The following is a 15,299-nucleotide window of genomic DNA, read 5'->3' on the forward strand; positions in this document are numbered from 1 at the left end:
GCCTTGTAGAAGATGGAGCATTGGCTGAAAGTCTCAAAAAGCAGGCAGATTCCCTCATCATTTACCGCTACCATTTCAAAATTTAACAGTTCTATCCTCACCCTTGCCAATGGGTCATCATTTATCCACTGCATCGATCTCACAGGGAAATTACTGGTAGGTTCAATGTTGTCTCGCAAGCCATCCTCTTTCGGTAATATGAAGAATGGGAAGGGCGTGGCCAGACTACGTCCCTTATTAAATATCGTATCATAGCAATAGCGTACTTTTATATTGGGGGTTTTGATCCTTGCAAGTACTTAAAACAATTTGTGTACAGAATGTAAATTTCCCCCAGGCATGCGCAAAGTACTCAGCTGATGTGAGGTGCATGAGCCAGTTACAGATACCCTCAGTGACATGTGCAGTGTGTTGCCTTGGCAATGGACATATTACAATAATCTCACTGGAGGAGCTTCTTTCAAAGTAAGTAGCTATTGATCACAACTCGATGTTGACTCTACATTCTATTTTGGTTTTGTAGATCTTTTGAAAAAACCTCCCCTGGAGAGAACGATATCTTCCAAGGCCTTCTGTCAAGTTCTATCTCCTCTCATTCAACCTGGAAACCATCTAGCTTCATTCCTGGAGAACATGTCTCTGTCACTATTACAAAGAGCAATGATTCTAATTTTTCTCTTTTGCAAGCTCAGATTGCTAACAATACCCTGCTGGTGTGTCAAAGGTCGGAGGTCACAAGTGAACACTCGCTATCTGTCTATCTGAGCAGCAGGAATATGAAGTATGGAAGGTGTAGAGTACCGCTATTTCCGGAGACCCCAGTGGCAATTTATCCTCTCTCCTTTGCTACATGTATATCTAGACCCCTGCCAAAGACTTTGCTAGCGTATCGACCAGCTGTCTTCCATGTGGGTTGTAGTGACTCCAATTTCAATGGTCAGTGTGATGCCGTGTTGGCACCAAATCTTTATTCCAAATTGTTTGGATCGGAGTTGACACTTTCTGGATCACCTGTGCTTCTTCTTGGCTGTCAAAACGGACATGTGATGTACTCGAGCATTAGTCAGATTACTGCTACGTTGAATCCCTCCTCACCTCAACAACCGTTACCCATTATCTATAGCCTGGGGCAACCTGTGCTGTCAATACATGCTATTTATCTTCCAGACAACGACTCAAACTTTCTGACGGTTAATACCTCAGGAGCACAACCTCATGTACCCAATTCACTACTTTTGATTGGTCGCCTAGGCAAACTTGTACTTTGCACAATGGGGGCTCCTCAGCAACGAACGCCATCTTTCCTTGAGTTCAATACCCCTGGTCCAATAACCTCATCAGTGCTTGTCAAGAACCATGCTCTGCTGCTCAGTACACCATCAGCACTCTATAAGGTTTGTATGGAGGAGGATTGCATTAGGAGACACTCTTTCGCTACAGGCTCAGTGATCATTCCGGAGATGAGGTTTCGATTGCCATCTGAAGTGGCACAGATCGACAGGGGAACACTACTGCTCGACAACTTGAAAACGATCACTGTGAGTGGTGAGACAGCCCTTAAAGTTGTGTGTGTATCACTTGATGGCAGTGTGACTGTGATAAAGATTGCTAGATGTTGTGGGGAAGAGAAGATAGAAGCTACAGACCAAAGCAAACTAACGAAAGAGTTGAAGGAATGTCTTCGAACACTTGAGAGCACAAGTTTTCGATTGGATGAACTCAGTAAGAAGAGGGAACAGCAAGAAAGTTGCTTGCCTGAGCTTAGCAGAGAATTGTCCAGTCTTTGTGATATTTCACGTACCCAAAACATGCCAGCTCAGTCAAACTCCAATTTTCAAATCCGATATCACCCTAAATACGTAAACATTGGGGTGAATTATCATAAGCCATGTATCGATGTTTGCCTCACTTACACTGGAGCTGCCCCGCTATCCAAAGGGTGGTCACTCCTCGTTCAAACTTTCCCATGTAAATTGGAATCTCTCTCGAAGCATTGTACATCCTCTCAGTTAGTCCCGCTTGCCAGTCTACAGCCCAAGGATGAGGTGAGCATACAAATATTGCTGGAAGATTTTGTCAACCTCCACTACAATGTTTGCTGCTATGTGCACTATAATGCATCACACCTCTTGAATCAAGTGACCGCACCCACAACCGTAACAATTTTGTTATTTGAGAAATCGCTGGATTTTGTAGATTTTCTTCTTCCTCCTCAACCTAAGCCAAGGCATGTGCCCTGGAAACCTTTGCACCCTACCACTCCATACACCGATGCAGAAGATGAATTTCCTCATTTCAAAGACGTCGCTGTATCCATGGACACAGTTGCTAAAGTGTCGGCCACACACAAAAGCGACATTGACAGTAATGCTAGAAGCTTGTATCAACCATTTTTAGGTGCTCTTCTTGCCAGGCAGGACTTGATTGATCTTATCTCAGACTCTGAGCCAGATGCTTGTGAGGTCATCTTGAACAGTTACGATGGGAGCAAAGTGTGTCTACAAACTGGCGTAGAAGACGGTTCCTTCGTTTTCTCTGTGTATTCCACCTCAGAAACTGCTCTGTGTGAAGCTGTAAACTGTGTCCAGAGGAGGGTTATATATTAGTTATTGATCAAGTTAAGTCCTAATTGCAACTGCTAAAACAATGTACTTATCGTAGATCTATAGATAATCCTAACCCTAATACACATCATTACTGTAATTGGTCACAACGTTATAATCATGACACTATATATATATAATTATGTTAATTAACATAAATTAAAAGATTATTGGAACGAGCGAGCGTGCATGTACAGCATTGGTATAATTATATATGTTACTGTATGAAAATGGCGAGCTAAATGTTGATAAGCTCTTCATCCGAGTTTGTCTCTTTGTTCTCTGGTGTAATGTCCACGTCCACTTTCAGGGCCCCACCCCCTCCACCCTCCTCGTAAACGCTCACACTCTCATTGGAGTCTGAGTCACTGCTCCCATCCATCAGTGCTGTCTCCTCATCTCTTTCATGATGAATCTGGAGCAGACAATGAGATGTTATTTCGTGTAATCAGAATAAATATACGGTAGTGTGTTAATTTGTGTGTTAATTTGTGTCTGTGTGTAGACTGCTACAGCAGGATCAATGAAGTGCAAGTAATATTAGTGTTTTCTTACGTAGATTTGCAAAATTAATAATGCTGTCCACTAGCGAATCAATTGAACTCTTGTGAACTCTCTGGGCTACTGTAACCCTACTTAGTAGTTAGCTCTGCACTAGAACGCAAGATATTGGTGGGTGCAAGAGTGAGACTAGAGCTGCAAGGCTCTCTCTACTGATGCAGCACTATTAATTTTGTACCAGCACTCCTTAGAAACAGTCAGTCAGCATGCACTGGAGGTTTAGGGCCTTTAGTGAATAGAACTGCACAACAAACAGAGCGCAGGACTTAGGAGAACTAATAAGTGAATATGAAAGCTTGTAACAAAGGAAAACTTGAAGTTGCTGCTTAAGCCTCCCACTCAATCATGTCTATGGATCATTAAGCACCTGCTACTTGCTAGATCCGCCCCTGCCTATGGCACTCTTTTGGATTACAGATTAACTTGCATGTAGCAAAATTAATGCAAAAATGTAATTTTTTATGATATCTGTGTGTATTAACTATTGCTAGTAGACTTACTTTGTGATACTTGACTGGTTCATCTGCTTTACCGATAATCAATTTCTCCAAAAAGTGCTTTGCAGCAGCTCTGCAAAAACACAATCACAATCATTAGTTTGCATTGAATTTTTAAAAACTTCACCTTCTCGTATTCTTATAGAAGACCAAAATAAGAACCACAACTAGAACAACTGCTATAGCCAAGAGCACGAGAACAACAGCTGTGGTGCTGCTGCTGCCAGGAGGAATAGCTTCAGGGGAATTGGTGGTGGCCGGAGGAGCAATGGCTCCAGAATCACTGTATGCATGGGTGTAGTGTATAAAGGAGGGGTAAGGAGGGGGGGGGGGGGGGCATGTGTATACCAGATGAACTACATGTGTGCAATAAATTCTGAAATACAGTGAAGAGTGAATGAGCAGATGCAAGCACTTACAATTTGCATCCCTTGGTGTAAAGGACAAAATAATAGTAGGTGTGCTCATTCTGTTTCCCCACGTTCTCCAGAAGCAGAGTGCCAGGCTTAGGGGTGTGTGTGACTACATCACCAACTAAACACACCACCCTCACAATTGCATGAGATACACTTTTAGTCATCTGGAAGAGTAACTGGTAGCCTGTAGAGGAAGAAATGTCACAAAAATCTCATGTAGGGTAATAAATATACTCTGTGAAGAGGTAGCTCAGAATCATGGAGCCACAAAATTGCGGCAATAACTTTGACAATGTGGTTGTCAAAGTCACATAAACGGAAGGCTAAGGAGCAAGCTAAGCCTCGGATGCACGAAAAATTCAATTTTAGTAAAAATACCGGATAAATGAAAGCACCGCGGGTGCTGATACCTCTGTAGAGGCAATTGATCATTTTCCTACCATGCCAGTGCATGGGAATCTGGTACAAACGAGTGGGAAATGATCGACCATGATAGTGCAGAGCTACCTACAAGGTAGTATAGCTAAGTATATCAACAGATGTTGCTATGCACGAGTCTGAAGAGACTGCATTGGCCTTCGAAGTAAGCAAAACTAGGGAACGAAGCTCTATCTTGCAAATCCACAAATTGATATTCAAGAAAACGTTACTAGAAGCCTATAGAAGCTCTTACTTGCATTTTATTGATCAGTGAGCAGCTGTAGCAGCCTACATACACACAGACAAACACAGACACACAAACACACAAACACATTACCGTATCTTTGCTTGCGCATGCGCAAAGAGGTATACGGTAGTGTGTTTGTGTGTCTGTGTGTGTAGACTGCTACAGCTGCTCAAGGATGAATCAAGTGCAAGTAAGAGTTTCTATAGGCTTCTAGTAATGTTTACTTGGATTTTAATTCGTGGATTTGCAAAACAATGCTTCGTTCTCGAGTTCTGCCTAGTTTTGCTCACTTGGAATGCCATTGCAGCCTTTTCAGAAGAGCACGTAGGCACGTACCGAATGTTGTTACTCTATTTAGTAGTTAGCTCTGCACTAGAACGCTAGCTATTGGTAGCTGCAAAAGTGAGAAGAGAGCTGCAAGGCTCTGCAGACGGCAGCCATTAATTTTAGACTTGAACTTTGGCATCGATCGTTTTTAACAACATTCATGGTCGATTATTACCCACTCTTTGAGTTTGCATGCATGATAATATTATTGGGACTGAATAAAAAAAGTAGCTTTATGTTATGTAGCTTTGGCATCTCCACCGAGGCATCAGCACCTGCGGTGCTTTCATTAATATTAGGATTTCACAAACCTGTTTTTGCACAAAAAGGGGTTAGCTTGCTCTTACTTATAATTATAGCCTTTGTATTTTGCTACCATGTTTGATGCAGAAATTCAATCTGAAGACTTACCTTCAGCCATTATCGTTTGCTGTTTGTAGGATGCTATCATATTCTTATTGCTGTCACATACTGACACATCTTCCTCACACTCTTTGGCTTTCCCACAGAGGTTCACATAGTATGTTGTACCCCCTTCAACAGTTGTATTATAGCTGAAATCAAAACTTAGATAGCGTAGGCTGATCAGGACGTACATAATTATACACCACTGATTGGTTTCTACTCATCTACTACTACTTTCTCATACATGTACGTAACAAGGTTGCTTTGGTTTCAGGTAAGTGTTACCTGGATGACTGTTGGAGAAATTTTGGCTGGAAGGAGAAGTAGCTGCCAGAGAAGAGAGATGCATCAAATTTGCAGTCATTGGAAACAACAGCCCTGCATAAACGACACAGTGGATACAAGTAATTATATTGTGCAATGCTACAAGGATATCTCTTCCCTACTTATTCTCTCCACAAGCATATGGTGTTTTCCAGGTGAAGTCACTCGCATAGCATCCTGGAGAGCTGTGGGTATATATATATACACAGTGACATAGATTCAAATTCAACCAAACAACTGCTCACGGATCTGTGATGAGTATTTCCCCCACTCCACAAGTCATCTGCACACTCACGTGACTTCCACAACCAGTCCCATTACCACTAAACCTTATCAGCACACCTTCGTCAGTCACTGCATACATTATGCAAGTATGCATTCACTGTGGCAATTCAGATACACTGCTTTGACCATGTTTGCTACAAATCCAATATGTGTGATTTAAGTCTTATCAATGTTTTCGCATTCAGAGTGTATTTTGATGATATCGCACTGACCTTGCACTCTTTGAGTAGAAGTGGTGGCCAAACTGTGGAATTTACCAGAGCTTTTCACACACACTGATGACTGTGGACCACATCCTGAAGGTCGCGATGTTAAACGACAACATAATAATTGTAGGCCTAAGAAAATCTCACCTTCAAGTTCATACAAACTTCTATGTTCAATTGCTCCACAAACGTTTATATAATAGGTGTCAGCCCTACAACCAATTTAGTTTAAAATTCAACATAAACAATAAGGTCACTCACCCTAACGTGACCTGCCATGGCTTCCCCAGAGAATGCAACGGAGAGAAGTCATAGAGCACATCCCCCTTATCTGTGGCAACTGTGCAGCTGACCTCCTCTGATATGCACGCGTACGGAGTGGACCAGAAGAAGTACTTATGACACTCATCCGAGACAGACTATATTGTAGAGTGTATGGGAGTGGGTGGGACGAGAATCAGCTTGTGCACATTGTAGTAGGGGTATGAGGGGTTAGTGAATATAATTATGGAGGCGATTTTCTTGTGCTACTCTTCCTTGTGGGATGATACTTTTGTTCTAGCTGACTCACTTTTTGAAGAGTAAGTTCGCCTTGGCTTTTATCTGCAGTTCTGTTACATTCCATGAAGATAATGCTCTGAATACTCCTACCTGCATTAAAGAAACCATCACACCAATTTCCACAACTGAAGTTGACGTACAATGCTGAATAATTCAACGTATAAAATACATTCAACAATCACTACTAGGACCATTAGTAAACAGTTTACATCACCCTCTATAATTATATCTACGAAGCAATGGGTCAACAAATATACATACATCTTGCTCACCTTCACTGCAGCTGTCACCTCCTGTGAATGTAAGTCTGGGGCCCCCAGTGACGGAAGACAGCATCAGACTACTAGCACTCAGAGTGCCCAGTTTGGTGGTTTCACCCCGCTCAGTGGTGGAGTTTATAGAGGCAACAGAACAACGGGCACTCTTGCACAGACATACACTGTACTTTAAGCCCTTAGCTGCAAACTGAAAATTAGGGAAGTGAGTTTTGTACAACACTACCACCGTACATTGTACTAAATGCACATAATGCACTTATACACGACACAAGCAGTTTTCATAGCCTAAAATGTCTCCTATCAGAACTAACTAAGTGATACATTCGTCAGCTTACAGTGAGCTGTTGGCCTAGGGGAGTGAAGTCAAACTCTCCTTCAGATGTGCTCATTACACACTCCACCTGACTGCTCGATTTATCCGGGGGACAAGCAAGAGGGGTTTCCATAGCAACAGCCCATGTACAATTCCCATTGGGGGCATCCTCATGTAGTGAGAGTATAGGGGAGGAGGTTTCTGGGGCACAGTGCAGAAAGAGGGTGGTAGTATAGCGAGCACCTGTGGTGGCGTTGCACACATCTCCACTGGAGTATTTGGCCTGAATGGTTGGATGGGGGTCAGATGTAGCTTGTATCTTAGGAGTACCAGTCATGTGACCAAGATTCTGAAGAACAAGGTTTACAAAATAAAGGTCAAAACAATAGGTTAGTAAATGCACGCAATGTACCCATACACGGTTTTTATAGCCTAAAGTTTATCAATAGCACATGCAGAACGTCAATGCTGCTAGTACAGGCATAAATGTATTGAGATCATAACCCTGTGATCATGCACTGACCACATGATGGCGGCCGTCGGGACTTTTCAAGCAAATCCCTGCTGGAGAGGAGCAATGAGAGCCACTGCCAGAGAATGGGTTGAGGTTACGACAGACACTCATTGTGAAGGTCCCACCTTCCTCAGTGGAGTGGGAATCACTTGTAACAATGCCCTAAGTGATGAAATGAAAAACGCTCCAATCATGGACATTGCAACAAAATAATGCTACCATGGAAAATTATACACACGCGTACAAACATAACATTGTATATCTAGTAAAATGGAACTTACTGTCCAGGTCTGTGAAAAGAGTCCATCAAAATTGTACACATGTCCCTTGTCATCACTAACAGAGCAAGACTCTTCCCCCACACAAAAAGATGCATTCTGCCAAACAAAGTCCAGCCTACAATCATCAGAAGACTGGAAAACGGGCATCTTAGTGGAGCTCTTTCTGGAGGCACACTGCAGACTGACAACAGCTGTCCATGTTCGTAGGAGAGAATGACAGGGCATTCCCACAGTGTACACCACCTCCACTGTGCGCGGAGTGTGAGAGGTTAACACAATCTTGTGGGTCGCTGAGACAAGGGTTGTGGCTGGTTTACCGCTTGACCCTTTGCTACAAATTCCAGTATCTTTCGTGTTACATCCAGCAGCCTCTGAGGGCAGATTAGACTTGGTACCACACAACTGTATGTAGTAGGTAGTGCCAGAGCTAGAGTCAATTGCAGAGATTTGCTCAGAGTTGACAAGGTTTGTGAAGTCGTACATAAACTCTGATGAAGTATCATTAATGGAGCATGCATCCTTTGATGAACTAGTGTAGGCCAGGTGAATGGGGCAGGCATTGACACTCTCCCAGCGAAAAGTGTACTGACAGTCACTGAAGTCAACAAACTCAGGAGAACCCTGTAAATAAGTATAATCATAAACAGGAGCAATAAACCGAGTAGATCACAACTCCAATACTAGACGATATCTGCATAATAATTATGTATAGCCTACAGGTTATTAACGAAAGGTCTTATGTTACGCACATGTATTAGTATTCATTCAACTATCGTATAAAAATAATAAAATCCAACTATCGTATAAATTTGGCAATTTGGCAAATCCAGGTGGTAGGGATTGGCAAATTAAAAATTCGTTGATGTGATCATCTCATATGGATCAATAATGCCATGCAGCATGATCGTCTAATTAAAAATGCTCGCCAAATGTACCCACTATTGTTACGGTGTGCTGCTAACCTAGTAGCATGGTTTTCCAACCATGTATAAAGGTACATGTCACTTACAATTATGATGTTTCTGTTGCAGACAAGAAGTATTCTAGTGGAGTATCTGGTTTTCATACACTCTCCTCCTGCGCTGTACTCCAGAAGCACCCCCTCATCTCCTGAGAGTCCTTCGGGCGAAGTCCTGGGCTTGCCCAAGTGGACCGCTTTTCCACTACGGAAAGTGTGAGAGAGAGGGTAGAGAGTATTAAATATAATGCTGTCATGCAGTTATCGTAGTAGTGGGCCCTAATATGTACATGTACATGTATGCACATGACTATATGTACATCAACGTAACGCACAAGCTAAACACTATGCATTGAGAGCCTCTGGTTACGTGTACACTCACGTTTCAGTATTAAGAAGACACGCAGCTGCTCCCTTAGGACACTTGCTGATTTTGCTGTTAGCGGTATCGAGAGTGCTACACACAGAGAAGTAGACCATTGCAGAATCATTCAGCCTCACTTCTACCATGCCATGAGCTTGAAACACATCTAGATTAGCAAAGTGGGGGAGTATACAGGGCACTCCAATGTTCTCCAAATCCTTACACACGAGACCAGTGTGCACAGTGAAGGTATACTCACATTCCTTTTCAGGAAATACTTCAAGGAAATCATCCCTTGAAGGCTCACAAGCAAAATTCACGACAGTCTTACGCTCTTTAGATACGTGGTGACATTCATCTCCATTCAGATACTCGACACTGATCTCCCCGCCAATGTATTGTAGTGTGGTATTGCTGTTGACATAGCCCAGAGAGTGTACGTTGTGTGTATGGTTGTCCACGCTGTGGAGGGTGTACTGGCATGCTCCAATATCCAGTTGTGTATCGTCCTTCCATTGTCGAGGGCAAAGCACTCCTTTCCCTCCAAGACCTACCGTGTAGTTATAGTTAAAGCCATTGGTTTCTGCATACGTATTGAAGAGTAGGGGGGGTAGAGATGAGAGGTTGAACTGCTGATGAGTAACTGGATCCTCTATGAACCAGTCGGCCACTCTGCTGTCTCGAGGGCAGGCATACTTAGTGTTCCAATCAATGCTCACCACACAGTTGGTATTATAGTCCAGTGTCGGCTCACCCTGCAAATGTAAGTGAATTCTCTGACAATTAAGAGACACTGACAATAAGGAACATTTAATGCATGCAATAAATGCTCCTGAGAACATGCATGCGATAACGGCTCCAAAAGGATCCAAAATTTTACAAAATACCGTATAGCGGGTAATTTTCGTGGGGTAAAATATTCGTTATTTTCGTGGGCAGGCTGACCTCCACGAAATTTTATCGTAGGCGTGGCTTATCTGAACGTAGGAATGCCGTGCAGCCACGAGACTAAACGAAATTTTTACTCACGAAAACTACCGTTTCTCGAGTTGAGAACGAATTTTTTACCCCACGAAACTTACCCGCTATACGGTAATGAATTGGCTTGAATAATTTAATGGGGGAGCTTAAAGACAACACCATACTCTCACCACGCTGTCCCCACATCGGAAGTGGACATGTACCACACCCCTTCTCCCATTTGAGCAATCTCCATTGGTGTACGTCAGTACGAGCTCCCCATCCCTCTCTTCCACAATATCACTACTGATGTATCCCAGCACCGACCCTGAGCCTGGAGAATCATCATCACGGTAGCGACATGCCCCCATTCCTTCTCTCTGTGGACATTGAGGAACCTTGGAAAAGTCCAGAGACCTGAACAATAGGGAATTAACAATGAATGTCACTGAATTAGTCATAATTATTTTGACTACCAACGCTAGTCATAATTGACACATCTACAAAGTACCTACGCAACAAGCTGTTTTCATTATTATGCATACATGAGTACATACCTACATCCACCAATGACATAGCTGTAGCCATCCCCCAACCCTCTCACACTCCACACTTGCTGCTGTAGCAATGGCTGGAGATTGTACCTTCCCCCACTGGCCAAGCACTGGAGTTCTTGCGGTGGACACGCCAGAGCAGTCGGCCAATCAAATGTGTAGCCACAGTCTTCGTTCTCAGAGACAAACCGGGGATAACCTTTGTAATCAACCAGAGTACGGTCACATTCGAAATTGATCAAAACAGAGCGATTTTTATTGTTGTGATGACATTGATCGCCGCCTATAAAGTTCATAGTCAAGCTGCCATCGAAATAAGTGAGTGTCTGTGTGTTTGACAGCCCACATTGATGTGGTTTATGTGATGAGTCGATCTGACACACAGCCACAGTCCCATTGTCTTCGGCTGTCATGCACGGATGGTTTAGAGGGTTGCATATGGATACGTGATAGGTGTGGCCAGAAGGCGTGTCAATGGGGAAGTAAGAAAGGGTAGAGTTTATATAACTAAGTGGAGATAGGTCAAAGGTGAATCCTGATGGGTTCGAAACTGAGCATGTTTGAGAGGTGATAGGATGGATGGGGCAGGCATACACTGTCTCCCAGGTAAAGAGGTAGTCACAAGGGCTGGCATCATCTCCGCCTGACAAGTAGACAGGGCCCGTCTGCAAATAATGTGTTTTTGTGCGTGTGTGAGTGTGAGTCATTGATAGATGGAACATCATGTGCTAGGCACTAACTAGTACGTTTTGCAAGATAGGTCTTTTCTCCCTTCAATAGAACTCGGTTTAAAGCCTATAGGTATCTATATAGTGCATGTAGTACTCAATAATTATTATCAACATACTCACCTCTACATAGAGAGAGGACTTGTTGCAGGTCAGATGTATAATGGTCGTTACAGTAGGGCATAATTCCTCTCCTTGGTTCTTATACTCGTACTTGAGATTGATGAAGTTTTCTCCAGATTGACTTGAGGACGTAAAATTAGCAGTTGATGCTAGAGCAATATTTGTATACTTCGTCCTCCCCGCTATAATCTGCACCCTACACACAGCTGCGAGAGGGTTGCACCCCGCAACAGAGTTCAAGGGTTGACAGATGTTGATGTAGTATAGAGAGTCGTCCCGTCCCCGAGTCTCCCAGTTCCCAATGCCACTAGCTCGTGAGAGAGCAGAGAAGTCAAACGTGTTGGTGGGAGTAAAGTGAAGACAAGAATGCGCTTGATATGCTGGTGGGCATGCTTTCTTTGTTCTAATTTCAATTACGTAGTTGCAGTAATCCTCGTCAATGTCGTTGACTACTGGGTCATGTGCTGTGCTGTCACACACAAAAACTAATGTGGTGTTTCTGTTAGGATTGCCATTGTGGTGACATCGTGTCCCTCCAGTATATTTTAATTTGAGTGTTCCATCCTCATATACTAAAGTTGAACTCGAATTTCCAAGAGAATAGTGATTAGCTCCAACTGATTGGCACACGGCGGTGTTTGTTTTAGTTCTAGGAGAACAAACAGTCTTATCTAGTGGTAGTGGTTTACATATCGATACGTTGTATTGGTAGTTATCTCGGTTGAATGATATAACTGGGAGAGAGGTGAGGTTGAAGACAAAGCCAGTGGAGTGATGGATGACAGTGCAGTCGTTGCCAAGCTCAACACCAGTGGGACAGGCAGCATACGTCATCCAATGGAACTCATATAACATGTCATTTGTCACGCCGATAAAGATAGGGGGTGTGGTGAAATCTCCCACTTTACACACATAGTGTACCACAACAGAAAAATTAGTATTAGTCTCATCTCCCACCACGGTTACAACATTGCTGTCAGCACTGTGGACCTGGGTAGAGCTTGAACTGAAATCGAAACGGCCAATTTTCATAAGAGTGCCATCTTTTTTGACCTGACACACGCTGCTCCCAGCACACTCTTCCGGGGCAAGTTTGGCATTGCAGTAATCTGCTGGTGATGAATGTGGATCAGGAGCCACAGCCAATGTTCCACAAGGGTTAACCATGAAGCACTCGGTGTGTGTTTGGGTGTCTGTTTGGGTGTCTGTTTGGGTGTCTAGTGCGATCCAATTTTCGTTCTCTGTACCAACGAGGGGGGCCAAATTGTAAATGCTCCCCAGAATCTCAAATTGACAAGAAGAGACCCCTGAAGTCTGTGCCCCACAAGCGAGGGGAGTAACCCATTCAAACTCGTAGAAGCAGTCTTCTTCACCTGAAAAAGTTATAACACTTGAATTTGACTCGACATTCTCTGGGCAAATGAAGTGAATGATGGTTGTGCGAGCAAAGTTAGTGTGACAAGGATCTCCAAGTCCATACATAAGTGTGAGCTCTCCGTCCACATAACGAAGTCTTCCGGCCCCCACTCCAAGCACATGACACATACCACCACCATCTATCTGTGTTACACGAATCGGTTGATCCCTAGAAGCACATCCAGTGCTTAGAGAATTCTTGGAGCATATCTTGAAGTCGTAACGATATTGTCCCCCACTTGAGTCTAGCTGTGTATTGCTTGTGACACTCTCTTGAGAACTAAGGCCCGTGAGGTCAAAGTTTAATCCTAGAGAGGTGGTGAGCGTGCAGTCAGTGGACTGTATGGCTGCATTACCACAGGCGTAAGATGAATACCAGTGTACGACGAGGAGACAAAGATTATCGTCCAGGAAGGTGATACGAGGACCCAGGTCCTATATCGTGTTGGATAACAGTGTTGAAAGTAAGGTATTACTTAGTCGCTCAGTGTAAACTATGTACTTACAGTACATACATATGGATCGACACAATAATTCAGTAAGCAAGATCTCTGAGCCTCATATACACTTATAAAATCTTACCTCATTCCCAGTCGGACAGAGGAAGTGGATCTTAACTGAGTGGTTTCCAATGTTGTTGTCACTGTCGAAACAGGCTCCACTTTTCACACTGGTATAGTACACCACTGTTAAGAGACTGCCTTCAACGTGTAGGTGAGAACCAGAATTCATGTCTCCCAACTTTAGGGGAGCGGCTACACCCGAGTTAAAGCCCGAGTCAGTTTGATTTAGGCAAGCCATTGCTCCGGAACAACCACCAACATTTTCCAATGGCCGACACACTGACAATAAGAAACTACTTGCTGGTCGCTCAGGATAGGAAACCGCATATCCTTCAGGGTGAATTAGGTTTGTTAGGTCAATAAACTTTGCCTTCAGGCCATTGTCCAAGTATGGGTGAACGTGATAACACTTTTCCTCCTGGGCATTAGCAGCCAAAGAGGAGCTGTTCTTACAGGCAGCAGATGTCACCCAGAGAATTTCAATGGCATGGGAGTTGGGATCACCTTCTAGTACCTCTGGTACACCCTGGGAGTGTAAAGTGTGGGTGCACATGAAAACCTGATAGTTTATCTACGTGCACGTACAGTACAAAACATAAAATGCTGAAAATGAAACACAGGCTTAAACAAACCACAACTTACCAAGGTACGACCACAAACCAGAGTCACAGACACATTGCCACTCCCATACACAAGTCCAGGAGCGTAGTCGAACACAAATTTAACTTGTTTGATTCCAGCGTCATAGTCATAGCGACAGTTCTGACCTATATCAGTGAAGACGTTGAGATGCTCAGAATAGCATAATCTGGAATTGGCACAGGTAGTGGGAGCACTCAGGGGCCTGCACAGACTGACGTTGAAGAAGTTGGGGATGTCTGGGTTTTCTTCACCTTCTGCTTGACTGTAGTAAACAGTCTCCCAGGTTCTGAGGGGAGTAATACATAATTATAGTATAATGGTGCAGTCATGACGATTTCGGTTACATTCGTTAAACGGCTCATTACTGATAAGAAAAACTTTGCTAGTCAATGTAAAGATACGATCGCTGGTCAATTGTTTAGTTGCGACTTCATGTCAGCATCACTAAGCTATCATGCTTACCCCTGGAGAGGACTCAGATCAATATCCGAGAGGGTAGGACATTCACTTGAGGGACAGTTTTGTAGCACTGCACAGCAACTCAGGATCATACAGGCACAAAGTAGCCAGCTTGACAGTACGTAGTGAGACATCACAGCCTTGAGTATGCAGTAGTTCTGCTTCAATTCTCCCCACCATGTACCAGTGATGAGTGAATTCTGACAGAGATCTTCTCGGATTCTGATCATGGGATTATGTGCTGAGGCAGCATGTAGGCAAAACCAGCCCCGCCCCCATTAAACAAAACAGCAG

General features: G+C 43.5%; 2 protein-coding genes across 2 annotated transcripts; one reads left to right on the top strand and one right to left on the bottom strand.

Moving 5' to 3' along the window:
* Window positions 1-12: 12 nt before the first annotated feature.
* Window positions 13-2,751, top strand: LOC135350333 (uncharacterized). Its single transcript, XM_064549087.1, has 3 exons — window positions 13-156; window positions 338-465; window positions 524-2,751. The coding sequence occupies exons 1-3, from the start codon at window positions 13-15 to the stop codon at window positions 2,604-2,606; spliced, it is 2,355 nt and encodes a 784-aa protein (XP_064405157.1). The 3' UTR covers window positions 2,607-2,751.
* LOC135350331 (cation-independent mannose-6-phosphate receptor-like) lies at window positions 2,699-15,258 on the bottom strand. Its single transcript, XM_064549086.1, has 24 exons — window positions 15,009-15,258; window positions 14,547-14,832; window positions 13,924-14,430; window positions 11,926-13,776; window positions 11,078-11,739; window positions 10,712-10,937; window positions 9,579-10,315; window positions 9,248-9,401; window positions 8,239-8,859; window positions 7,967-8,119; window positions 7,466-7,792; window positions 7,125-7,317; window positions 6,863-6,942; window positions 6,553-6,710; window positions 6,439-6,503; window positions 6,298-6,381; window positions 6,046-6,154; window positions 5,923-5,985; window positions 5,762-5,854; window positions 5,483-5,625; window positions 4,081-4,261; window positions 3,789-3,944; window positions 3,665-3,734; window positions 2,699-3,018 (listed from the first exon to the last, which is right to left on the bottom strand). The coding sequence occupies exons 1-24, from the start codon at window positions 15,233-15,235 to the stop codon at window positions 2,842-2,844; spliced, it is 7,323 nt and encodes a 2,440-aa protein (XP_064405156.1). The 5' UTR covers window positions 15,236-15,258; the 3' UTR covers window positions 2,699-2,841.
* Between the last annotated feature and the right edge of the window lie 41 nt (window positions 15,259-15,299).

Source organism: Halichondria panicea, chromosome 16 (genome assembly GCF_963675165.1).
Source record: "Halichondria panicea chromosome 16, odHalPani1.1, whole genome shotgun sequence".
Taxonomy (NCBI): domain Eukaryota; kingdom Metazoa; phylum Porifera; class Demospongiae; order Suberitida; family Halichondriidae; genus Halichondria; species Halichondria panicea.

Excerpts from the sequence above, each read along its gene's own strand:
- LOC135350333 (XM_064549087.1), top strand. The coding sequence starts at position 13 with ATGGAGCATTGGCTGAAAGTCTCAAAAAGCAGGCAGATTCCCTCATCA. Across the intron at positions 157-337 it reads ATCTCACAGGGAAATTACTG|GCATGCGCAAAGTACTCAGC; the intron begins GTAGGTTCAATG and ends AATTTCCCCCAG. Across the intron at positions 466-523 it reads CTGGAGGAGCTTCTTTCAAA|ATCTTTTGAAAAAACCTCCC; the intron begins GTAAGTAGCTAT and ends TTGGTTTTGTAG.
- LOC135350331 (XM_064549086.1), bottom strand. The coding sequence starts at position 15,235 with ATGATCAGAATCCGAGAAGATCTCTGTCAGAATTCACTCATCACTGGT. Across the intron at positions 8,860-9,247 it reads GCAACAGAAACATCATAATT|GGTTCTCCTGAGTTTGTTGA; the intron begins GTAAGTGACATG and ends ACTTATTTACAG. Across the intron at positions 4,262-5,482 it reads GCAAACGATAATGGCTGAAG|GCTACCAGTTACTCTTCCAG; the intron begins GTAAGTCTTCAG and ends CTTCCTCTACAG.